The 26048-nt window shown below is 48.1% G+C and overlaps 2 protein-coding genes across 2 annotated transcripts in view; one reads left to right on the top strand and one right to left on the bottom strand.

Annotated features, from left to right (window-relative positions):
• DCAKD (dephospho-CoA kinase domain containing) overlaps window positions 1-5810 on the bottom strand; it is a 24374-nt gene extending 18564 nt beyond the window's left edge. The window contains exon 1 of the mRNA XM_008049537.2: window positions 5658-5810. The gene's annotated coding sequence lies outside the window, so the exon portion shown is untranslated. The remainder of the gene's footprint in view (window positions 1-5657) is intronic.
• A 272-nt stretch (window positions 5811-6082) lies between these two features.
• The window catches only part of NMT1 (N-myristoyltransferase 1), a 31269-nt gene continuing 11303 nt past the window's right edge, over window positions 6083-26048 (top strand). Inside the window, exons 1-3 of the mRNA XM_008049536.1 lie at window positions 6083-6241; window positions 18896-19004; window positions 22981-23125. Of these exons, the coding sequence (XP_008047727.1) occupies window positions 6111-6241; window positions 18896-19004; window positions 22981-23125 (385 nt within the window). The 5' untranslated portion in view covers window positions 6083-6110. The remainder of the gene's footprint in view (window positions 6242-18895; window positions 19005-22980; window positions 23126-26048) is intronic.

Here is a 26048-nt window from a genome sequence, read left to right as displayed (position 1 = left end):
GGGCAGGGAGGGGTGGCGCTGGAGCGCGCGTCGAGGTGTGCGTGGCCGGGCCGGAGCTTCCCCGGAGTCCGAGCTTTTCCCACGCACCAGGGAGGAGGGGTAGCGGAAAACTGCGGGGTCGTCACTCCGTCTCGGGCTCGGCCAGGCACTGCTAGTGAGCCTTGGGTATGGGGATCATGACAGCTGCAGCAGCCCACTGGGCACTTTCTTCCCGCCGGCCCCGAGAGCACCCTGGGCACCATCTTCATCCTCAGAGTCCCGAGGGTGGAGACTTATCACCGCATTTTACACAAGAGGAAACTGTGTTTAACGGTTCGTCATTTGCCCACTCATACAAAGTCACCTGACTGCAGAGCCCAAATTCTGTCCACGCAAGCCCAGGAAGTCAGCCTCTCATCTCATCTCCCCATAAAGTGGGGGATAATCGCTACCGTGGGGTATTGTCGAGATACTTGGAAATGCGTAAAAGCATTTAATCATGTCTCACATATAGTAGGTGGTACTTAATTGGCTCCTACCCTGCCTCCCTTCCCTCTCCCTAAACGGTGTCTCTGTTCTCTACAACCTTTAAGGTGGGACTTCTGTCTGTCTACATATGACTTAAACATTCAGTGCATGGTACAGTAGGATTCAATATATTGAGGAATAAAATAATTTAACATCTTTCTCTGATCACCAATCCGTGAAAGCTTTCTGCTTTACTTCAACAGTCACCCAATACATTCACCCAAATAAACTGAGCAACTGACGCAATCTGGAATATAGTACAGCTGCAAGTTTTGTTTGATGTACAACCCTCTGAGTCCATCAGAGATGACTCTTGGTTCTTAAGTTTATTTTCTCTATTTTAAATAAATATTAATACGCAATTAAGTGTATACCATACTTCACAAATATCATTAATACTTACCCCTTATTCCAAATCTTTCAAACAAACAAAATCCTCCTGAGCCTGAAACTTAAGGCCTTCTGTGACCTGGCCCAGATCATCATTCTAGACATATTTCTCACCAAATGTTCCCTCTTGGTGTGGGGGAAGGAGGAAATAATCTAGTTATCATAGCAGGCTTTATGTTAAACTATCCAGGTTCGAGTCTGAACTCCATATGTAGTAGTAGCAAAGCTGGACAAACCACTGAGCTGCTTTGTTTTCTCACACCTGTAATCCTAGCATTTTGGGAGGCTCAGGTGAGAGGACTGCTTGAGCCCAGGAGTTCAAGACCAAGTCTAAGCAACATAGCACAATCCCTTCTCTCCAAGGGAAAAAAAAAACAAACAAAAATTAGCCAGGCATGGTGGCATGCACCTGTCGTCCCAGCTACTCGGGAGGCTGAGATGAGGTTACTTGAGCCCAGAAATTCAAGGCTGTAGTGCACCTTGACTGTGCCACTGCACTCCAGCCTGGGCAACAGAGCGAGACCTTGATTCACGCAGTCAATCAAACAGAAATAACACCTGTCCTGCTCATCACAGTGTCAAACAAGACAGCTAATGGTAGGGCTCAAACAAGGTGGTGTCAGCAAATTGTGTGAGCAACAAGTACTGCGCAAACAGAAGGGGTAGGGACACTTGTGTTTGCACATGCTCCTGCCTCTGCCCTTTGTGTCATGTTTCTCTGCCTTGAAGACCCCATCCCTTCTCTTTTACCATTCGCTCACTTGCTCGTGTATTAACTAACCCAACACACGTTAATGGAAGGCCTCCTGAATGTTGGCCCAAGGGATGCAGAGGCGAGGAAAATTCGACCTGTTCAGCCCTCATAGAACGTGCGGTCTCTTATGCACACACTGTAACTGTCAGCCTGTCTACCTGCCAACTGGTGGGGCGAAACCAGAGCAGGGACTGTGTTGTTCTAGCCCTGATTCTCCAGTTCCTGCCATGGAGCCTGATTTGTCATCAGTGCTCCAAAGTGTTGAATAAATGAGTCACAAGCTTGCTCATGCCTTCCTGGTTGAGAGGATGCCCCTGACTTGCTGGGAGTACAGCAAAGGCCTTGATCTGGGACGGACATCATGAGAAAGCTGTTCTTTGGTTACCACGGTACCATAACACCAACTTTCTGGGAAGGCGATAGTAATTAGTTGCGTACTGACTCCATTCCAGACACTTATTAACTATGCATGCCTCGTTTTACAGATGAGGACATTGATGCTCAGAGAGGTTAAAGTGAATTGCCTAAGGCCATTCATTAAGGCAGAGGCAGAGCCAGGATTTAGAAGCATACCCTGAAGCCTGCCCCCCACCCCTTTTTTTGAGTCGGAGTCTCACTCTATCCTTCAGGCTGGAGTGCAGTGACTCGCTCACAGTCACTACAGCCTCGACCTGCTGGGCTCAGGTGATCCATCTACTTCAGCCTTCCAAGTAGCTGGAACCATAAGCTCATGCCATCATGGCTGGCTAATTTTTGGATTTACTGTAGAGATGAGATCTCGCTGAGTTGCCCAGGCTAACCTTGAACCCCTGGGCTCAAGCAATCCGTTTGTCTCTGCCTCCTAAAGCGTTGGGATGACAAGCATGTGCCACCGTGCTTAGTGAGCCTGCACTCTTAACCACTCTGTACTACTGCCTCCAGAAACAACCACAAAGGATAATGGAGGTGTCTACACCAGGAGCCAATGTTAGAATCCGAAAAGCTTCAGGGGCATGATCCTGTCGCCCTCTAAGACCTGCTGCGCTCCTCACCTTCACATAATGTTCCTGCCAGAATGGGCGCACAGGACCAGCCTGCAGAGCTAGAGAGTCCTGCTATTGTAGTATGGCGAGAAGCTCAGTAGGCTGGGAATGTTTACCTTGGAAAAAAGAATTGTGGGGAACAAGATACTAGCTGTAGAACATGCAACAACTACCTCAAGGACACAGGATGATATATTTCTCTGCAACTTCATAAGGCAGAACTTGGCTGACTTCCCACCAATTAAAGCTCTTTGGAACGGAAGGCTCTCTTACAGGGACAGTGGGAGGAAGAAATATGAGGACTCGTAGAACTCCAAGAAGATATCTGTAGACCCAGTTTAGGAAACGCTGTATTGCTTTGCTTTGGGCGATCATTCTGGACCAATGTGACTGTAAGCCCAAACATGAGCTTAGCCATCAAAATGAAGTATGGCTCATCTAAAAAAAATGTGATCACATAAATGCAAAATCTTTTTTAAAACATAAAATTTCAATTTTATTATAGAGAAATCATGGATCCTACAACGTCTAAGTGAGGATTCTAACTTGAAATATCCTGAGAGAGAAGGAGTAAGAGCCTCTTGATTTCCTTCTAATGCTGAAATTCTCAAAGGTACTGGCTTCCAGAATCTGAACTCTCACTTGCATCCTGAGCTGGGTCATGACAGTCACGTTACTTGGCTACCTCCCAGAAAGGCTTTTCACTGAGCAAAAACTGCTCAGTCTGCACTAAAATATAAGGCAGTGTCTTACTTATGCTTTGAACCTCAGGACTGGCAGAGCCCACAGAAACCAGCAGCTTCATTCCCTGCAACCAGCCTTCCTTGGCCCTGCTTCCTTGGCTTTCATTTAACCTCTGCATATCTGTGAGGAAAGAAAACAGAGCTGACCATTAGAATTCCAGACATGAGATCTGGGCCAAGCTCTGCAACTGGGTGTGTGTGTGTTGCGGGGAGGACGGGGTGCTGTAAGCTCAACTTTCTTCAAATTCCCTTCTCTGTCTACTTCACAAAGCCACAGGAGCTAAAGCAGGGGAAACCTTTAGAAAAGGCAAATTCTAGCTGGACATGGTGGCTCACACCTATAATCCCAGCACTTTGGAAGGCGGAGGCAAGAGGATTGCCTGAACCCAGAGGTTTGAAACCGTCCTGGGCAACTTGGTGAGGCTTCATCTCTACAATAAATAAAAAAATTAAGCCGGGCTCGGTGGCTCAGCCTGTAATCCCGCGCCTTTGGGAGGCTGAGGTGAGTGGATTGCCTGAGCCCGCGGGTTTGAGACCCGCCTGGGCAGCGAGACCTCATCTCTACAATAAATCAAAAAATCAGCCGGGCGTGGTAGCGCATGCCTGTAATTCCAGCTACTGAGAAGGCTGAGGTGGATGGATCACCTGAGCTCAGCAGGTCAAGGCTACAGTGGCTGTGAGTGTACCACTGCACTCCAGCCTGGGAGACAAAAGAGGCCAATACCGCCGCCCCCCCAAAGGCAAATCCATCTAACACATGTAAGCCTTTATTATTATGTGTCCCCTTCCCCTGGAGCTGCAAATACGGCACCGTGGTGACAGTGGTCTTGGTCCTGGAGTGATGAGTGTGGAGACAGCTCTGAGACTGAGTAGGCATCTTTGACTGCGTTCCAAAGTCAAATATAAATGCCTGGGGATTATCTGCTGCTTGGAGCCTATTTCCTTCTGTTCCTGCCACTGGTAGAAACACAAGAGTTGGCTATATTTAGCTCTGTTTTGAGTTTTCTTTCCCTGAGTCAGAAGGGAATTGTTTCTTCCCGCCCTACCCTTCTTCCTATGTTGAGAGTTTCCCAGAGGCAAAGATCATGTCTCTTTTTTAGGCCATGGAGCTCTCTGATGGCAAAAGCAGCCCGTTCCTCACTACCCACCACATCCAACCTGAATAGGCGGCCCCTCAGCATGGGAACCAGGTCTTTGGGCGGACTCAGGTGAGGTCACTCAATTTGCAGGAGGGACCCCCAGGGACCGAACTCAATTAGGGCTACAAACAGATTTCAATGTTGCAGTTACCTACTCCCCCTCCCCCAGAATATACACTGGAGTTCTAGTTTTTTTTTTTTGTTTTGGGGTTTTTTTTTTTTTGGTAGGAATCTCACTCTGGTGCCCAGGCTGGAGTGCAGTGGCAAGCTCATGGCCACTGCAGCCTCGACCTGCTGGGCTCAGGCGATCCTTCCGCCTCAGCTTTCCAAGTAGCTGGAACCACAGGCGTGCGCCACCACGCCCGGCTGATTTATTTATTTATTTATTGCAGAGACGAGGTCTCGCCAAGTTGCCCAGGCTGGTCTCAAACCCCTGGGTTCAGGCAATCCTCTCGCCTCGGCCGCCCAAAGTGCTGGGATGACAGGCTTGAGCCCCCGTCCCGGCCTGGTAGTTACCTTCCAATACCTGATTTCCTCGGGCAGAAGGTCCATGGGGGCAGACAATGGGACCTTAGCGGCGGGAAAGACTCCAGGGGGCCTGGGGGACAACAGACCCGGATTCGCACACGATTCGCCACTGACACGCCGTGTGACTGCGCAGGGTACCAGCCTCTCCGGGCCACGTGTTTCGTCTGCCGCAAAGGTGGATCCTAATGGCACCCGCCTTCAACTCTGATCGCGAAGATTGAATGAGACGATGGACCAAGAGCCTCGCCCCGGGGCTTGGCATGGAAGTGCTCACTAGAAGGTCGAGGCGGAGAGCGCTTGCAGGGACGACAGGACCAGGCGGGTGGAGGCGCCGGGCGGAGGCCGAGGTGCGGCCTGGCGTCCCGGCTCGGGGTCTGCACTCCGCACGCCACGATCCGCAGCGCCATGAGGTCCTGGACTGCCAGGGACGGGGGCTGCCCGAATCCCGAGCGAGGACGGCGGCCAGGCGCCCCCCGCCGCCTTGCCTTTCTGAAGGAAGGCTCCCTCCAGGAAGGCCCGGGGCATTCGGGCTCCCAGCGAGTCACACCCGCAGGCCTCATGCTCTCTCACTTACCCGGGAAAGGCAACGGTCCTTAACGGCAGCCGATAACGGCTCACCGGCACTAGCGAGGGCTGGCTGAAGTCAAACCTCGGATTTTGGAGCCTCCACGCCCGAAACCCCAAACCCACATCGAACTACAACTCCCAGCAGGCTACGCGCGGCCGCCCGGGTCGGAGAGGGTCGGTCCCACCAACCTCGCGGCCCTTCTTTCCTCAAAGCGAGGTCGGACGCCTAGGCTTCCGGGTATGGCTCCCCCCTCCCTCACCTCGCCCCCGCCAGAAAGCCACCCCTCAAGATTTCTGGGTATTGTAGTCCACTTTGTTTCGGTTTCCCGGGAAAGAGCCGCTCCTAGAGGTAGCTCCCTGCGCCATAAAACTACAAATCCCAGAATGCAGCGCGAGTCCCCCTCGTCCAATAAGAATTCCCCATGTAGCGGGGCGCGGAGCCCGGCTCTCGCAACTCAAGATGGCGGACGAGAGTGAGACAGCAGTGAAGCCGCCGGTACCTCCGCTGCCGCAGATGATGGAAGGGAACGGCAACGGCCATGAGCACTGCAGTGATTGCGAGAACGAGGAGGACAACAGCTACAACCGGGGGTAACGAGATCCTCGGAGTCTAAGTCCCCTCCAGTCTCCCACAACCTGGGTCTCTGGGGGTGCGGGGAAGTCACTGGGAGCTTAGCCTAGCCCCACCTCCATATTCTTATTGGCTGAGACGTTGGGATCTTGCCTGGCGATTGGTTGCTGCCTTTGTCAATTACCAGGGGTGGGTGCCCAGGATATTAAGGGCCGGAGACATTCAGTACTTTTATTATATAAAAGTTATTCTATGTAATGTTCCACTCTTGTGCTTCAGGCCCGTCCTGGGAAAAGAGCATGTGGGACGATAGTTTTCGATGGCACAACACGAGACCGTCTAGTAACAGTACAGTTCAAAGGGAACGTTACTTAGAGAGGTGATGTGTGAACAACGTGACTAGCAATAAACGAATAATAAAACATTTCGCGGCAGTTCCCCTTCAGTGAGGAAATTCATCAGGCTATTTAAACTTTGTATGTAATTACGTTGTAAAATGTCACTACCCGAGAATCCAAAATATAAACTCACCTTATAAATCCTATGTAATTATATGATAATGTTTTGATGTATACGGTGTCTGTGGCTCCAGATAATCCATAAGTTTCCTGAACAATAGATAATTAGTTCTTCCAACATCTTTGCCCTGTTCACTCCGCGCAGTAGCCTCAGGCTTCAAGAAACTGAGTGATGATGTGTCTTGGGCAATATTGGGAATCTGTATCTCCGGTACTTCGGGGCCTTTCCGTGAGTAACTGTTCCGAGGGATGAAGAAATGCACCAGGAGTTGGAGTGCTGAGTTCTTTTTCCAAGTCAGTTTTTACTTCGGATAAAGCCTATCATTCCACAGCCGATCACTCCTCTTTCTTCACTCTGTCAGTGTCTGGCGCTGGCATTCTTTCTCCCCCTCGCTTCTATCTATATTTACAGACATATTTTTAAACTGCAAGTCGTGAGAGATTTTTGGGTATATAACTCTTGCTGCGTCTGATTTTCATAGCCGGCTTGTCATCTGCAGTAATGGTGGGTAGCCTGCTTCTGACGTGAAGTTTGAGGTCTTCAGATGAGCTTTTTTCCCCTGCTATTCTGAAGAAATGGGAAGAAGAGTATTACAGTCGTACACTGCACATGGACTGCATATATGCAGGTGGTCCCATATGATTATAATGGTCAATTATTACAGTTTTTATTATAAGGTTATAATCTTGTTCTATACTATGATACTTTTTACTGTACCTTTTCTATGTTTAGATACACAAATAGCATTGTGTTATTGCTGCCTATAATATTCAGTATGGTTACATGCTGTACAGGTGTGTAACCCAAGAGCAATAAGCTATACCATACAACCTGGGTGTTTATTTGGCTGTACCACCCAGGGTTGTGTAGGTAACACTCTAAGATGTTTGCACAAAGATGAAATCGCCTAGTGATACATTTCTCAGCACATATCCCTGTTGTTAAGCTAAGCCTGGCTGTATTTAAGTGGTTTATAATCTGCTTGTGGAGAATTCTAGGTTGAAAAATCTAGCTGCTGTGTTCTTCAGCCGGTGTTAAAAATCACAAGAAGAACGTAGAAAAAAGGAACCTTCCCAGATTTTTATGACTGTGTTCTGTCGCTATAAGTCATGACAGATCTAATGTAATAAAAGTGTTATTTTGGAGTTTGGTATTCCTAAAAATGGAAGAGCTGAGAAAGAGGAAGTAGGAACAAGAGGAAGGAAAAGTGCAGCCCTCCTGAATAGAGATCCGGATTACAGATGAGAGTTGTTGAGCATGAAAGTCATTTCAGAAGTGAAAGTATGGCGTTTTCTTTGCTCTTACTTAGTTGCTTTTATTTTTCTCCGATTAATCGTTGCCCTGACCAGTATCCTTAGCCATTTCATTGGTTTTGTTTCCTGGAATCTGTGAGTTACTTTGCAAAACTGTTTGCCAGAGAGTTCTTTGTTATATTTGTAGTACAACAAAGTGATAACCTGGGAAAAAAAACTTTAGGAGTGTTTGTTGTTTTTGTACATGGTTATGGTCTGGGTGAAAAATATACATTTATTAGCATCTCAAATCTGAAGGTCTATGAAAATGAGGTTGGCAGTGGCAGGTGAGAAACAGAGGACTGAGTCCAGAGAGGAGGGAGGCTAATTCTGACAGAATCTGGGGTAGAGTCAATGTATTCCCACTAGCTTTCGGAGGAAAGTGGTTTTGGGGCACTGCAGCATGGCGTGGTAGAAAAGCATGGACTTTGGAATCATTTATGCCTAACCTTAAAACCTGGTTCTGACACTAATAGTCCTGCGACCTTGGGAAGGGTACTTAACCCAAGTTGTGTAGGGATCAAATGAGATAACATCTGTAATGCAGCCCTCCTCTTTCCCTTCTTCAGACCTTCCCTGATCTCCCAGCCCGTCCCCTGCTCTTTTCACGGACAGACTGTATTCTTTGTAGCTTTTACCATAGCAGTGGGCAAAGAAAATATTTGACAGTTTTGCTCACTGTGTCCAGTCCCTGTCTCACTGCCTGTAATGTGTCTGAGAACAGGATTGTCTTGGAGATTCCTGGTGCTGCAGGGCATTCATGTGGACTTGCTGTATGCATGAGTGCAAGGGTTCAGGCGCTTGGCCGGTGATGGAGTTTCTGTTCCCTTGCCGAGTAGAAGGACACCGTATTTTTCTTGCATACACATTGTCTTTCCCCAAATGTCTCCTTATAAGCCTTACTACAATTTTTGTGCAGTATCTCCAGAAACCAAGGAATCTCCAATTTGTGGTGGAAGTTTTCCACTTTTTTTTTCTTTTTGAAAAGTTTCTTGTCTTTACTTGGTATTATTTAAAATGTTTTTGAAAGTCATGTAAGAATTGACAGGGAGTTTCTCCTTTCAGTGCTAGAGACTCTTTTTTTTATTTTCATTTTTTTTGAGTCAAAGTCTCACTCTGTCGCCCAGCCTGGAGTGCAGTGGCACGCTCATGACCACCGCAGCCTCGACCTGTTGGGCTCAGGCAGTCCTCTTACCTCTGCCTCCCAAAGTGCTGGGGTTACAGGCGTGAGCCACTGCGCCTGGCACTAAAGATTCTAAAATACGATATACAATAAAGGTTAATGGTAGTTAAAACTAATCCTTATTCTCGTAGATCTTTTTTTCCCCAAGAACTAAAGTTCTCAGTGCATTACACTAATGAAACGAGCCACATTCATGTGCTTGATTAACAAGAAATGCAGTTGTGTGAGTCTCTTTGTGTATGAGTTTAGTTCTTGACTTTTCTAGTCTTGAATTTCCTCCATAATTAAATAAGTGTAAACATTTTGTGAATATACAACTTCATGTATACATACAAATATATATGTATGGACTGGGTGTGATAGTTCACACTTGTATTCTCACCACTTTGGGAGGATTGCTTGAGGCTAGGAGTTTGAGACTAGCTGGGCAACATAGACCTCATCTCTACAGAAAATACAGGCACATGGTGGCATGTGCCTGTAGTCCCAGCTACTTGGGAGACTGAGGCTGGAGAATCTCTTGAGGCCAGGAGTTGGAGGCTGTGGTGAGCTGTGATCATACCATTGCACTCCACCTTGGGAGGCACACTGAAACCCTGTCTTTTCTAAAAATATGTATATATACCCGCATATACAGACACGCACACATATGTGCACGTGTATACACATACTGAGTATATATGTGAATAGATATGTATCTGTGTAAGTGTGTATATAAGTGTATATATGCATCAGTTTCCCCAGTTGCTTTCCCAGTGTAAATTACCCGGAGCAATTGACAGGAGAGTCAGAAGACTAAGCAATTCTTTATGCTGCATCCGCCTGTAGTTCAGGATTCACCTCTATGGTTTAATTTGCTTGGTTTTCTTTTTTTAATGAAAAGCTTTCCAAAAAGTATTGCTAAAGAATAAATATCAGCTGGCAGCGGATTTTAATTTTGGGACAACAGACAAGTAAAGCTTGGGTGTTTTGGACAAGCAAAGGCTTTTAACTATTGTGTTCTTTTGGATTCTTTTGGATTCTTTTAGTTTGTACTGTTTCGCTATCAAGATGCCGGTAAGCCACGGGTCAGGGGCCTTTGTATGGAGCCGTCTCATTTCCATCCTGCCCTTTGACTCTGTGGGACACGTTCCAATGGTTCTTACACGTTTTCCTCACTTTCTGATCATAGATGTCATCCTTTATAAAGAAACTGAAGAGAACAGAAAGGTCTTTTTGAAGGTAAATGCCATAAAGCTGGTCTTCCTTGCTTCAGTGTTCTCCTCAAACTCCTGTAAGAGTCGTTCCTTTTGGTGTATGTGGTTGGCTGAGGAGCCAATGGGGCGAAGCTACCGTCTGTGGGATTATGACTGAACGCCTCTAAGTCAGAATCCCGCCCGGGCGGAACGATACGGCAGCGCCGCGGAGCCTCGGTTGGCCTCGGATGGCCTCGGATAGCCGGTCCCTGCCGGCGGGACGCCCCTGCCGCGCGCCGGGACCGGGGTCCGGTGCAGAGAGCCCCTCGTCCCGGGACACGGGGCGCGGCCGGAAAGGCGGCCGCCCCCTCGCCCGTTCACGCACCGCACGTTCGTGGGGAACCTGGTGCTGAGCCATTCGTAGACGACCTGTGCTGGGTCGGGGTTTCCTACGTAGCAGAGCAGCTCTCTCACTGCGATCTGTTAAAGTCAGCCCTCGACACAAGGGTTTGAAAAAAGAGAGAGAAAAAAAGAGTCGTTCTTCCCTGCCGACTTGATGGCTCATAGCTGCATCTAGCTCTTGGAGAGAAACGTTTTTATTCCCTTTTTCCTAATTTCTCCCTTCAGCTTTTGGTTTTTCAAAACTAGATCAAGGCAGAGTGAAAAGAGAAACCTCATCACTGATATCAAATAAGTGTTCTAATTTTGTTTCCCAATTAAGTGGCAATTAAAAAGACACTAATCAAGAGCTGCTTCAAAGAGAAGAAACTGGAAAGTGGAAGAAATGGAGGGTAAATGAGGGCCTATTTCGGGGCTCCTGCTGCTCATGGCAGAGCAGTTTTGCTGAGTTTTCACATTGCTCAACTGATGTGCTCACTCTCCGTGAAGTTGGCAGTTAACCCTTTCCTTGTGGAGCTCAGAGTTAGGAGCTGTGGCTTGTGGAACCTGGAACGGTGCTTCTGTAACCCTTCAACTTTGTATCTAAAGTCTCTGCTCACGAGCCTCTCTTCTGATTCCTCAAAGAAGGTGTCCTGTGATTGTTGCATTTAAGGTGCACAAAATCTGGTGTTCTCGCTGAGAGCGCCAAGAACACTAAACCAGACCTCTTCAGCAGGACCAGCTTGCTTCAGAAAGGTTTCCAGTGCTGTTCACTGAAGAGCCACAGAGGATTTGCCATCAAGTGTTTGATCAGTGTGATCTGTCATTTCTGTTCCTACATGTCAGGCCTGTGCTTGGCCCTTCGCATGGAGTATGCCATCTGTGATTGTGCTTGTGAAGACAGACTTCGTTTCTGTAGCAGAACTTGAGACCTGCCCTCCTGTCCCCATGACATCTCAGGATCCATTCCCAACTTGCCAGGTTTCTTCCCTGGCTGCCTGGCTCCTGCATCCTGAATCCGCAGCGGTGTGAATACTGTGGGAATCTGTGTAGCAGCCATGGACTTTCCCACACTTGGGTGCCAGTTGGTAATCGAGATGGCTGGCCCCTTTCAGCTCTCCTCACTGGGCTGATGTCTTTTTCAGAGGTTGTTCTAGTTGGTGAAACTGCTACTGGCATTGAGTAGTTGCTCAGTACATTCCTGATAATGGTCTCTGAACAGCACTTGATTTTGACCTGGGAGTTGCCACACAGTCTAGCCCCCCAAGCAAACCAAAGGATGTGGACTTTACATGTGTATCTCATTCACATTTAAGCAGTTTGCCATATGAGAGGTTTTGTGACCTTGAAAGAAGCAGTCCTCTTCTGTGACAGGATTGACTTGTTCACCCTCAGAACTCTGGCTATCCCAGGGAGGGCAGGGGTGGCAGTGCACACAGTCTTTTGTCATCCCTTCTGGTCACAACCTGCGGGGTACCTTGATGGCAGTGCCAGAGTGTTTGCATTTTCTCCATTGTTTAGGTTACACAGGCGGTTTTTTATGTAAATAATGAATATGTGGGAATGTCAGGGTTTGGGGTGTTGACTAAGTAAGTGGTCTGTAGCCACAGACGTGCAGATAGCAGGGCTGCTGTGGGCCCCTCCTGGGCATGCGTGCCGCGCATTCACTGCTGGGCTTCCTAAGTGCCTGTGGGATTACTGGTGAGCTTGTCTGACTTCAAGAGTACATTGATTTAGCCAGGTGCCGTGGCTCACACCTGTAATGCCAGCACTTTGGGAGGCTGAGAGAATTGCCAGAGCCCACAGGTTCAAGACCAGCCTGGGCAACATGGCGAGACCTTGTCTCTACAATAAATCAAAAAAAATTATCTGGGCATGGTGACACACACCTATAGTTCCAGCTACTTGAAAGGCTGGAGCAGTAATCACCTGAGTCCAGCAGGTCAAGACTGCAGTGGCCATGAGCGTGCCCCTGCACTCCAGCCTGGGTGACACAGTAAGACTCCAACTAAAAAAAAAGAGTGCATTGATTTGCAAAAGGATTTCCGGATGTCTAACAGTAGAGTCAAAAGGATTGATAGAGGTAAAGATTGATAAGTTTCTCTGAAAAACTTGAATTTTAGCCCTAGAATTCACTTCAGTTCTTCAGAGATAGAAAAACAAAACAATAGTTTTGTTTTGCTGTGTTTTTGAGGCAGAGTCTCTGTCGCCCAGGCTGTAGTGCAGTGGCATGATCCTGGCTCACTGCAGCCTCGAGCTCCTGGGCTCAAGCAGTCCTCCCACCTCAGCCCTTACTATGCTCAGCTAATTTTTTTATTTTTTATAAAGATGAGTTCTTGCTATTCTATGCCAGGCTGGTCCCAAATTCCTGGGTTCAAGTGATCCTCCCACCTGGACCTCCCAAAGTACTGGGATTGTAGACGTGAACCACTGTACCCTGCCTCAAAAGTTGTGAATTTTATGTTCTGAATTTTTTCTTTTTTCTTTTTGAGTTGGAGTATCACTCTGTTTCTTGGGCTTGAGTGCAGTGGCATGCTCATGACCACTGCAGCCTTGACCTGCTGGGCTCTGGTGATCCTTCTGCCTCAGCCTTCCAAGTAGCTGAAACCATATGTGTGCACCACCACGCCTGGCTAATTTTTTTATTTCTTGTAGAGATGACATCTTGTCAAGCTGCCCAGTCTGGTCTCCAACCCCTGGGCTCAGGCAGTTCTCTCACCTCGGCCTTCCAAAGTGCTGAGATTATAGGTGTGGGCCACCATACCCAGCCTGAACTTTTTTTCTGTTGGTGTTATAAACTGTGGTCTGTGTTTAAGACATTGAAACCATGTAGAACTGTTACAATGAAGCTGTTTTGTAATGGGTGGCGCTTTTTTGCTTGTTGTTTTATTGATTAGCGACAGGATCTCACTGTGTTGCCCAGGCTGGAGAGTAGTGGCTATTCACAGGTGTGTTCATCGCGCACTGTAGCCGCAAACCCCTGGGCTCAAGTGATCCTCTTGCCTCAGCCTCCTGAGTAGCTGATTACAGGTTCATGCCACTACTCCTGGCTGGAGCTGTTTTGTCTTAACTCTTCAAGGAAAAGAACAGGCCCTAAGGAGGGAGAAGACAACAAATAAGCAAGATGATAATTTGACATCTCTTTTTTTCTTTTTGAGTTGGAGTCTCACTCTGTCACCCAGACTGGAGTGCAGTGGCACACTCCTGGCCACCCCAGCCTCCACCTGCTGGGCTCCGGGAATCCTCTGCCTCAGCCTTCCAAGTAGCCAGAACTACAGGTGCACACTACCATGCCTGGCTAATTTTTGATTTATTGTAGACACGCAGTCTCGCCAAGTTGCCCAGGTGGGTCTCGAACCCAGGGGCTCAGGCAGTCCACTCGCCTCAGCCTCCCCAAGTGCTGGGATTATAGGCTGAGCCACCGAGCCCGGCCAGTTTAACATCTTAATCTATGACTCACAAACGCACAGTGTTTCCACGGCTTTCACAGAATATTAGCACAGCTGTCCTGTGGAACGGAGCTGAAGATGTTTTGTCGACCCTCTTCTGGGCTCCAGATTTTCAGGGTTTTATTTTAGTCGATTATGCCTGGAAAGCATCAGTCAAGCGAATATTTGTTGCACCCTTAACTGTTTGCTCAGCATGATGGGAGGCGCTGTGGGCACAGCTGTCTTGAGTTGTGGTCCCTGTGCCCGGCAGTATATAATGTCACCGGGACTGTAAGAAAACAACACATTGCTGTATGTAAAGTGCTGTGTAGGAGAGTACAGAGAGCTGGCATAGGCCGAGGAGGCATCTGGATAAAGCGTGGCTCCTTTCCTTGTTACCTCTAATACCTGCTCCTTTCAAGCACGGAAATGTTCCCCAGCCCACTGTGATGATGTAGTCCTCTCTTAGCTGGGGAAGACTCTCAGATACATTCTCAGAGGACATGAGACTGGAGCATTTGGGGCGACATGCTCCCAAGCCTTTATGGTGGGTAGTTGTCCCTGGGTCCGAGTTGGCTTGTTGATGACCAGCGTGCCTTGTGTTTATGAGCCTTGGTTTCCTTTTCTGTAAACAGCAGGTTTAGCGGACAGATCTGAGATTCCTTCCGGTACTGGCGGCTCAGCGTCCACTCCCCGTGAGGAAGCCCCCTGTCCCAGGCTCGCCCCTCTAGGTGTCTCGTGCCATCCATGAGAATGGAGAGGAGGCCTACGCTGGGGACCCTCATGACTTGTGTTGTCTGGAAGTTCTCTGCTCCTGCTGTTCATCTGTTAGCCTCCCCTAACTTCCCACCCGCTCACACACCCGGCACTGCATTCTATTTCTAGAACTAAGTACTGAGGTTCATTTTCCATCTCCTCCCACAGCCTTGATTTTATATAAGAGCATCCAAAGGATTTCTTTATTTCTTCCTTCCTTTCTTTTTTCGTTCCTTTCTTCCTTCCTTCTTTCTTTCTTAGAGATGGGGTCTCACTGTGTTACCCAGGCTGAAGTGCAGTGGTGCGATCATAGCACACTGCAGCTTCAAACTTCTGTGCTCAAATGATCCTCCTGCCTCTGCCTCCTGAGTAGCTGGGACCACAGGTGCACACCACCATACCTGGCTAATTTTTAAATTTTTTTGTAGAGAAGGAGTCTCGCTAGGTTGCCCAGGCTGGCCTCAAATGTCTGGGCTCAAGTGATCCTCCTGGCTCAAACTCCCAAAATGCTGGGATTACAGGTGTAATCCGCTGCGCCTGACTTCATAGGGTTTCTTATATGTTTGAATTTGGAATGTTTTGGCCTTCATTAAAAGATGACATTTCTTGACTAATTTTCTTCCTGGTCCTGGATCTGTCATTCTGCTAATTCATTCCATATTTTCTAGAATATTCATTCTGTATTTGTTATAAGTGACTTGAGTTGATAGACTTACTTTAGAACATAAACCTCAGAATATTTGGATATACTGCCAGCTCCCTTTCCATAGCAGATACCTTCTTCCCCAGAAGGCGAATTTCATCTAATTTTCTACTCCTTAGTTTGGAACCAGATGAAACAAGCTGAACTTTGATTGGCTGTGTTCTGTGATTCTGGTTCTGGCTGATCTGTTTGTAGTGTACTAAAGTTGACAGGTAGCTTAGATCTCTGAGAGATTTCTGTTTCAATTTGCTGAATTGTAGCATGCCCTGGGAGACCCACCCAGTGGGTGTGAACTTCAAGGCCCTTTAAAAACAATGCCGACTTATTGGAGAAGGGCTGGCCTGACTTCTGTGGGATCTTGTGGTTTGGTTCTTCCTGAAATCAAATTGAGTCAGTTCTTCTGTGAAATGATGTTGGCTTCCTAAGATGCTTCTTGAAATCCCACTCCCAAGGCCTCTGGGCTTGGTTTCTTATGAGCGATTACAATTATTACGGTGGTTCTGGAAGCTAAGTCTGGTGGGCTCCTAGGAAGTCTCTTCCCATTTGGGGTGTGGACATTGCAAACTGCCAGTGTGTTCCCATAGATGGTCTCAACACCTGGCAGTTCAGTGCACATGACTCATTAAGCAGAAAAGCTTCTCTGTGCTTCAGTTGCCTGTGTGCCTGATGTGCAGGTTGGAACAGGACTGATGCTCGGGAACTGTGTGTACACATTCGAGCCAGGGTAAGGAAAATGAAGTGAGCCCCCTGGTTTTAGTTTGGTCTTAGAGTTTGCCAGAATCTTGGGCTGAACTTCTGCTCTGTTTTATGTATTGAAGATGCATAAAACAGAGCAGAAGTTCAGTCCGAGATTCTTCCTCAAAAGTTGGGTCCATGAGGTAATGGCGGCACAGAAGTGTTCTCCACTGAATAACAGGAGCAAAGACGGGGGGTAGTTTTTACAGTGGTTTTTGCATACTTGTAAAGTCTTCTGAGGTTGGAAGAAGTAATTTTCTGCTATTTTCCTTGTGTGCCCATTAAGTATTCCAGTCGGCTAATATGAAGTAATCCTTCACCTTGACCTTTTCGATTCTTCCTTCCATAGAATTATACAACTGTTCTTATGGTAATTCAATATAGGGACCAGATAATTCATCCCAGAAGCTGATATGAATAAGGACTTATAAATTGCATCCCACGGTGGGACACCACTTTGTCACCTAACATCGACCAGTTTTTAAATCTTACAAAGCTGCACATAATCCTGAAGTGAGACTGTCTGAAATCAAAAGGCCACAGAGTTGTACAGGCTGCAGATGGACCTGCGTGTGATAACAGAATTGCGTTATTAAGAGGGGGAAGTTATCTTTCGGCCATAAACGACTGTGGTTCTGTTCTTTGCCATGACCTTGGAGCTTTTGCTGAGCCTCTGGTTTTGAGGTCCCGTCTGAATGTTCCAATCTTCCCTCCATGTCAGGCCTGTGTCTCATTAATATCCGGATGTCAGGACCTTGCACTTGGGTTAAGGAACATCCTTTGCTGAATCTCCCTGACCGCACAGTTTTTCTGCATCAGGGGCTGTTGAGAGGCCAGATGGGAGTTGTGAGAGGGAAGGGTGGGCGGCCTGGGTGGGCACTGAGGATGATGGGGTGAGGGGAAAGGTGGACTCGACGTTTTGCATGTTGAGGAGCTGCTGTCGTCGCTCTAGGCTTTTAAGCATGGGAGGGATGTGTGGAAAGCCGTTTTAACAGAGAAAAGTCCCACGGCTATGATTTAGGTGATGGAGAAGGATTGTGAAATCAAGGAGAGTCTGACAAGGCTGGAGGTAACTGAAGCCCAAGGGTAAGGTCGTGAAGTCTGGATGCGAGCATTCCAACCAGGAATAGGAAGAGAAAATTCTGAAGACATTCTACAAAAGGAAATGGCAGCATGTGGTTATAGATCGCTTTCTTCCTAGACACACACATACATACACACAGAGTACCACTCACTATGAGTTAATAGAAATGCTCATAGTAACCCAAGGCATTTTAAGACCCTGAAGTGTTTCTGAAGTATAAATGGTATTTGTCATAAAATTAATGGGAATTTTATATTGTTTTAATTCTTTTAAAATTGGTTAGAATATGTAGTTAAAATCATACCCTATGCTCAGCCGATCCCACAGATTAGGTTCACTGTACTCTCAAGTTGGACTCCTAATTTTGACTACTTTTGAGACAGAGTCTCACTCTGTTGTCCAGGCTGAAGTGCAGTGGCGTGATCAAAGTTCACTGTAGCCTCAAACTCCTGGGCTCAATTGTCCCTCCCACCTCAGCCTCCAAAGTAACTGGGACTAGGCATACGCCACCATGGCTGGCACATTTTTAATTTTTTGTAGAAATTTTTTTAAAGAGATATTTGTTGTAGGAGTTTTGTTTAGTTGAGTAGACCTGTGTCTAACTTCTGGCTTCAAGTGATCCTCCTGCCCCAGTCTCCTGAAGTGCTGGGATTACAGGTATGAGCCACTCACTGCTCCTAACCCTAACTTTGATTTCTTAATGTCGTAAAGAAACCTTTTGTTGCTGCACCCACTGGGCATGTCACATCGAAGAAAAGCATCATGAGGAAGTCTCCTTTACCACGTGCATATGTGCGTGTTGGGTCTTGCCAGTGGGACCCATCAGTCTGAGCCCATCCTGCGGCCTGATGTGTACAGTTCCCGTGATTGAGCATTTTGGACAGGTTGCACCCGTGTTCAGCTGCCTTTTTCCTGCCTTTCTCCCTTTCCCCTGCTGTCTTATGCTTTAGATCCAGCTGGGGAAACTCCTGAAACCGAATGCATTTGGAGGGTGGGGGAGGAAGGGCAGAGCGTTCCAGAAAGCCCATCACTGCTGCCTTTGGCTGTCATCCTGCTACATTCAGAGCTCCAGGGAAGTGTCGGTATGAATGCCCCGTGAACAACGGTCATTCGCCATTGGTGCCATCACCCTGGCAATCTAAAGAAAACAAGCACATCAAGTAAAAGCAAGAATGGAAAAGGCCCTTTCAAGCAAATGGGACATTGCTTGCTCAGTGTGTCCCCCCAAAGGCTGGGGGGTGAGAGCAGGGAGGAGAGCGAGTGTCCTCCAAGGGCCTGTCTGGGACCTGGGTTCTCCAGGCTGTCTCTGAGGCCAGCAGGCTTATTGAAGGAAGGACTGACTCACAGCAAGTTCTTGTCAGGATAGCTCAGAACAGACGATTTTTAAAAAACCCTGCATCAGTATTGACTTTGTCTTACAGTGGTTTGAGTCCAGCCAATGACACTGGAGCCAAAAAGAAGAAAAAGAAACAAAAAAAGAAGAAAGAAAAAGGCAGTGAGATAGATTCAACTCAGGACCCGCCAGTGAAGGTAACAAGGACGCTCTGTTTCCTGTGACTGAGTCACTGCTGGATGAGCGTGTTCTGAGGTGAACGTGTGGGATCAGAGTGGATGTATGTGCCCCACTGGTGTTGCTTCAAGATGGAAGAGTGGGATCCCAGTATCGTCCCCTCATCACCTGAGACCGAGGTGATGAGACTGCTCCCAGTTCTGTAAAAGACACAGCAGGCTAGGCACTGGCTCCCCAGCACAGTACCCTCAGAACCAACAGGTGCATGCTGAGGCCTGCTGTCTGCTGCCATGGAGTCGCTGTGCACAGCACCTTAGCCGGGGGCGGCGGTTCTCAGCCTTACCTTCTCTAAGTCCCCACCACTGTGAGGATGAAAGGCCTCTTCTTAAGGCAGACCTCGTGTACATCTGTAAGCAGTCTCAATGCTGTGGTCATTGTAATGAAACCACGGGTTCCACAGTCAGAGTTCCACTCCTTGAGAACCACTGGCCAAGACTGACACACTGGCATGAAACACAGAAGTGTGGGTAAGGATTGATTTGTTTCTTAAATAAACCAACATGAAACAAAATAAAATCTCATAAGAATTTCTTCACAAAAATTAGAAATAAAAAAGAGACTGCAAACAAATTTTAAAAACCAACATTACAGCTGGGCTCGGTGGCTCAGCCTGTAATCCCAGCACTTTGGGAGGCTGAGGTGAGTGGATTGCCTGAGTCCGCGGGTTCGAGACCCACCTGGGCAACTTGGCGAGACCTCATCTCTACAATAAATCAGAAAATTAGCTGGGCGTGGTAGCGCGCACCTGTAGTTCCAGCTACTTGGACGGCTGAGGCGGAAGGATCGCCAGAGCCCAGCAGGTCGAGGCTGCGGTGGCTGGGAGCAGCCACTGCACTCCAGTCTGGGTGACGGAGTGAGACTTCAACTCAAAAAACAAAAAAAAACCCCAAAAAACCAACATTACAAAAGAAAAGCTTTTTCAGACAAGTGTTTTTTCAAAGTAGGCCTAGGGGAACAATTTAAACTTTTTTTTTTTATTGTTTGAGTCGCCCAGGCTGGAGTGCAGTGGCACGCTCATGGCCACTGCAACCTTGACCTGCTGGGTTCAGGGTATCCTTCTGCCTCAGCCTTCCAAGTAGCTGGAACCTGGAACCACAGGCATGCACTACCATGCCTGGCTAATTTTTTTTTTTTTTTTTTTTTTGTAGAGACAAGGTCTCGCCATATTGCTCAGACTGGTCTTGAGCCCCTGAGCTCTTGCCTCCACCTCCCAAAGTGCTAGAATTGTAGGCATGAGCCTTTGTACCCAGTTTTGTTTTGTTTTGTTTTTAAGAGACAGGGTCTTGCTCTGTTACCCAGGCTAGAGTGTGGTAGAGTGATCATAGCTCACTGCAGCCTCTGGGCTCAAGCAGTCCTCAGCCTCCCAAGTAGCTGGGAATACAGGTGCATGCCACCATGTTCTGCTATTTTTTTTTTTGAATCGGAATCTACTCTGTTGCTCAGGCTGGAGTGCAGTGGCATGATGATGAGGATCACAGTTCATGGCAGCCTCAACCTCTTGGGCTTAGCTAGGACTACATGTATGCACCACCACGCTTGGCTTATTTGTTTATTTTTGTAGAGATGAGGACTTGCTATTTGCCCAGGCTGGTCTTGAACTCCTGGGCTCAAGCAATCTGACTGCCTCGGCCTCCTGCCTCAGCCTCCCAAATTGCTGGGATTACGGGTCTCACTGTGTTGCCCAGGTTGGTCTTGAACTCCTGACCTCAAGTAAGCTTCCCGAGTAGCTGGTATTACAGATATGAGCCACTGTGCCTGGCCTGAAACATTCATAATTCCCCCTTTAGAATTTTAGAATGAGCCAGGTATGGTGGCTCATACCTGTAATCCCAGCACTTTGGAAGGTGGAGGCAAAAGGATTGCCTGAGTTTGGGTTTGAGACCAGTCTGGGCAACTTGGCGAGACCTCATCTATAAAAAATAAAATAAAATAAATTAGATGGGTGTGGTGGCACTCACCTGTGGTTCTAGCTATTTGGAAGGCTGAGGCAGAAGGATCATCTGAGCCTAGCAGGTCGAGGCTGTGGTGGCCGTGAGTGTGCCACTGCCCTCTAGCCTGGGTGACAGAGTGAGACTCGGACTCAAAAAGAAAAAAGAATTTTTGGAAGAAATAATTTATAAGCCTTGCAAGAAATTTGGTCTGATTCCGGTGTTCCACACTTTATTTTATGTCTCAAATGTTATGCTTCAACTTGGGTCTCCTACCTTGTTGAATCATGATTTCAAGGAATTTTTTGACTGTTTCAAATATCAAACCCACTGCAGAGAAAACTGTTGACCACCCTGTTGGCTAGACCCTTGCCAGTACTACATTTAAATTAGTCCCAAACCATTACCATCCCTACAAGGTAGCTGAGGGACTTCCCATTTTACAGATGAGAGAGGTGATCTACTTAAGTCTTTCCATCAGGAATTCTAGCCCAAGCCCATGCTTTGGCTGTAAGGATTTTCGTTTGGTTGTTTGTCTAGGCATGGATGTTTCGATGACTCCCTGGGGATGTGAGACCTAGTCGACATCAAAAGAGTTCACTTTGAAATTATAAATTGTTGACAAAACACCAGAATGCCATGGTTCCTGTTTTCTTCTTTATGAGGGTGATGTTGTTCATTATAGAGAATTTAGTTTCAGAAAATATAGCAAGAGGAAGAAAATTGAAATCACTTATAGTCCTACCTTCTGGAAGTAAACAGTATAAACATGTTGATTTATATTCTTTCTTTTCTTCACAATCTAAGTGAAAAAAATTAGTAAAGTAAAAGTATTAGAAGAAAATACTTATATTTTTATCATCTTAAGCCTGACATAGGACCCAGCAGCCATAAAACAATAATTGACATGTAAAATGTCTTTGAAAAGAGAAACTGGGAAAATACTTGCAATGCAGGTGTCGGGCAATTTAAAATAAATGAGTAGGCAGTTCATAAATAAATAATGTTTAATCAGCGGATGGAAAGATGGTTAAACTCACAGGACAACGAACATTAAAACAATACTGAAGGCTTGGAAAGTCTAGTGGTGAGGGTCTGGGGAAGTGGCTGCTCCTGTCCACAGTCCAGTCAGTGAGCTATTAATCGAAACTCTTTTTAGAGCACAAGTTGATGATACATATTATAACTTCAAATGTGCACATCCTCTGACCCAGTGAGCCTCTTTCTTAAATTATATCCTGCAGAAATATATATCCCAGTGAGCAAAAACACATGTACAAGAAAATTCTTCACAGCCCTGCTTTGTAAAACTGAAGTGCAAAATCGCCAAATGCCTGCAGCAGGGGGCTGGCTGAAGATACTGTGTTCTGTTCATAAAATGGACTTACTTGTTAGCCTGGGCAGGTCTGTGTGTTCTCACCTGGCAGTCTCTAAGCCATAGCGTTAAAAGAGCAGTTTGTCGAATAATATTATACAAGCTAGTTTTCGTTTTTGAGAAGTGTGTGTGCATTTGGAACTCGCATGCAGAAATGTCTGGAACTGTGTTTGCCTCTTCTCACCCTCCCAAGTCACGCCTGCCGATGACAGGATTTATATTTGAGGGATGGGATTGCTGGGTTTTTACTTTCTGTGTGTATTACATATGTCTGCATTTTGGAAATTTTTACACTGAGCATGTGTGACTTTTACCATCAAATAGCACAAGAGGGAACCCCCTTAGGTCCCCTCCCACTGTGAGAGCTTTTCTGTCCTCTCAATAAATCCTGCTTTAAAAAAAAAGACAAAACAGCACAAGACTGATATGGGAAGAAGCCTTAGGGCAGCACCCCCTATCATTCAGCTCCTGGTCAGCTCTCTTTCTCCATTGTTGTTCAGTATATGACCCCTAGGATTAGGACAGAGGACCCTTACCCCTTCTTTGGGTTGCACCCCTTGACTCTTGAACGCATCGTTAATCCAAAGTCTTACCAACAATGGGCCTTTTCTTTCCCCACCTTGTCTTGCCCAGATGAACTCGTTGCCAGCAGAGAGGATCCAGGAAATACAGAAGGCCATTGAGTTGTTCTCCGTGGGCCAGGGACCTGCCAAAACCATGGAGGAGGCCAGCAAACGGAGCTACCAGTTCTGGGACACGCAGCCTGTCCCCAAGCTGGGTACGCGTGTTCTTCCCAGGAGGGGGCAAGGGCTGTTCTCTGGAGGGCTCCACACCAATTTGTGGGGAGGGCAGTAGAGCCCTGGAGTTCCCTGCTGGTGACTTTTAGAGGACAGGAGAGGCTGCTACTCAGAGACCCTATCGTTTCACAGCAGCACGCATGGGAGCAGATAGTCTTCTAGTCCATCGTCACCCAGTGTAACTCTCCAGAGCAGAGCAGTGTGTCGGCACGTGGTGAGGAGTGTCTGCCCAGGAACTGCCTGCCCACCTAGATGTATAGAGGAGCTGTCCTGTTAGTCTGGGCAAATGTTTGATCCTGGAGCAGGCAATCCCCAGCCTCCTTCCTTGTCCCTCAGCAGTGCCAGTCATTTGACATTGTGCTTAGCTGTGGAGGTTCAGCTCCTGGAATGCTGTGCATAGGTTCAGTCAGCACCCCTCCAAGCAGCTATAATGAACTCTTTAGGTGAGGGGACAGACCGAATATCTAAAAGAGTTCCAGCAGGGACTGGACCTAGCAGAGTTTGCGGTCCCTGCTAAGATGAGGCCACAGCAATCACAGCGGCTAATACAAGAGCCCATGGCTGACAGGAAGCTTCTGGAGTGGTTGTGTTGTGATTCTGAACCAGTGGTGGCCCAATTCCTGATTTCTTTTTTTTTTTTTTTGAGTTGGAGTCTTACTCTGTCGCCCAGGCTGGAGTGTAGTGGGACACTCATGGCCACTGCAGCCTCGACCTGCTGGGCTCAGGCGATCCTTCCACCCCTGCCTTCCAAGTAGCTAGAACCACAGGCGCATACCACCATGCCTGGCTAATTTTTTGATTTATTGTAGAGACGATGTCTTGCCAGGCTGGTCTTAAACCCCTGGGCTCAGGCAGTCCTCTTGCCTCTGCCTCCCAAAGTGCTGGGATGACAGGCATGAGCCACCGCACCCAGCCAATCCCTGTGTTCTATGTGACTGGAAGAGCAGTTATTTTGAAAAGACGTGTTCCAACACCAGATGTGCATGACCTTCAGCCTGTGCATGTTACTGCTCCCCTCCAGGAACACAGTGAGGCTTGGCCCGCACATCAAGGGTAGGGCAGGGCTCCTGGAGGGTTGGAGCAGCATGCCTGAGGAGGCTCGTCCCCTGCAAAGGGCGCACTCAGCACAGAGCCTCGCTGCTCCATGGGGCCCTCAGCCTGCAGGATGGCATCGCCCACGAGTATGTGGGATCCAGCAGCTCTTGCCCCAACCCTGCTTCAGAGTCAGAACTTGGAGGGGGTTTACTTCCACTTGGAAAGTTTGAGCAGCTCTGGTGTAGGCCGATGCAGTACTCAAAAGCTTGGTTACAACACGAACGTAAGCTGAGGAGGTCTGTCCCCACGGTGGTGAGAGCACACACTGCCTGGGTGGATGCAACTGCTGCTGATTCCAGAACCGTCTTGTCCCTTGGGCCACCCACAGCCACCACATCCCAGGCCCCCTGACTAAGCCCTCCAGCAAGGCATTAGGTCACGGTATTGGTGTTCCTGGGGCGGGTTTCAGTGGCCAATCCCCTGCCAAGGAAGGAAGGATACAGAAGGCCCACAGTGCTCTGGAATGAAATCCTAGGAGAGCCACTGAGGGGTGGCCGCCATCCAGTCAGTTCCCGCTTTCAGGTGGTGTCTTGAAGTTTGGTGTGGTCTTGTTTTTCACGAGGAGTTTGCGCAAGGGTGACCTTGCCCTGTTTTCCCTGGATGCTGGGACCTGGTGGCAGGTGCGCCAGGTCGAGTGGGCTTCTTTCCTCCTCTGCCAAGCAGCGCTTTGTTGCTGACCTTCATGTCCCCCGTAACTGCAGGAAGTGCCCCTGTGTGGCACTCAGAGCGTGCATGCAAAAGCCACACAGTGGCTCCCAGGCCATAACCCTGTGGGAGGTGGGGGCTTGTTTCTTCTGGTTGTGTGCACCGTGTGCAGGTGACTGGAGACGGGTGGTGCCCAGATCTGACCGGTCTGGCCTTCAGATCTGTGGTCACTGACACCCCAGTCCGGGACTCCGTGTGTCAGTGAGCAGCCTTGTAGGAAGCAGCCCTTACCCGGCATGAGGCCGTCTGCAGGGCCGAGGTATCCCCCAGTCTATGCGGTGTCCTTAGGGTACTGTTGACAGCTGCTTGCCTCCCTTTCCCCTTCTCTGGGGCCTGTGTGGCCAGGTACGCAGTGTTCTAGCACACCCCGCACTTCAGAGACTCTACAATAGACTGTTCCCGCCAGAGACACCTGTGGTCCTCAGGAAGCTTAATGTCACCCCAGGCTCACGCTGCAAGGCTTTCTGTGGAGCAGCTGTGGGAGCCCTAGATGGGGTTCCGGCCCCTTCAGGTCCCACCATTCTGCCTTCTAAGTCCCCCTTCCCACTCCTGTTGAGGGTAGTGTGACCCCTTTTTGCCTCAGCCCAGTGGGTTGGAAACTGGCCACTCAGATGAGCTCTAGAAAACTGTCCAAGGGCGGCTGTGAATGCACTTGGTTTCTGTGGATCCCAGAGGGAAGCTCCCCCTCCTTGTCCTTGTTTGGTTCAACATCTCCCAAATCTCAAACCTCCTTTGTTCTCCTGAGTCCTTCACTGTTGCCCTGCAGTACTTGGTTTTGAGTTTTTGATGTTGGAGGTCAGAAAGAGGATTTGAGGGAGGACTGGACAAAAAAGAAGCCCATTGAAAGTCCAGGGTGAGCCGGGCTCAGTGGCTCAGCCTGTAATCCCGCACCTTGGGAGGTTGAGGTGAGTGGATTGCCTGAGCCTGTGGGTTTGAGACCTGCTTGGGCAACTTGGCAAGACCTCATCTCTACAATAAATAAAAAAACTAGCCGGGTGTGGTAGCACGCGCCTGTAGTTCCAGCTACTTGGAAGGCTGAGGTGGAAGGATCGCCGGAGCCCAGCAGGTCGAGGCTGCGGTGGCTGGGAGTGGCCACTGCACTTT

Source organism: Carlito syrichta, unplaced genomic scaffold (genome assembly GCF_000164805.1).
Source record: "Carlito syrichta isolate Samal-C Ts95f unplaced genomic scaffold, Tarsius_syrichta-2.0.1 Scaffold135724, whole genome shotgun sequence".
Taxonomy (NCBI): domain Eukaryota; kingdom Metazoa; phylum Chordata; class Mammalia; order Primates; family Tarsiidae; genus Carlito; species Carlito syrichta.
Note: the sequence above shows the minus strand (reverse complement) of the source record. Positions and strands in the feature narration are given on the sequence as shown.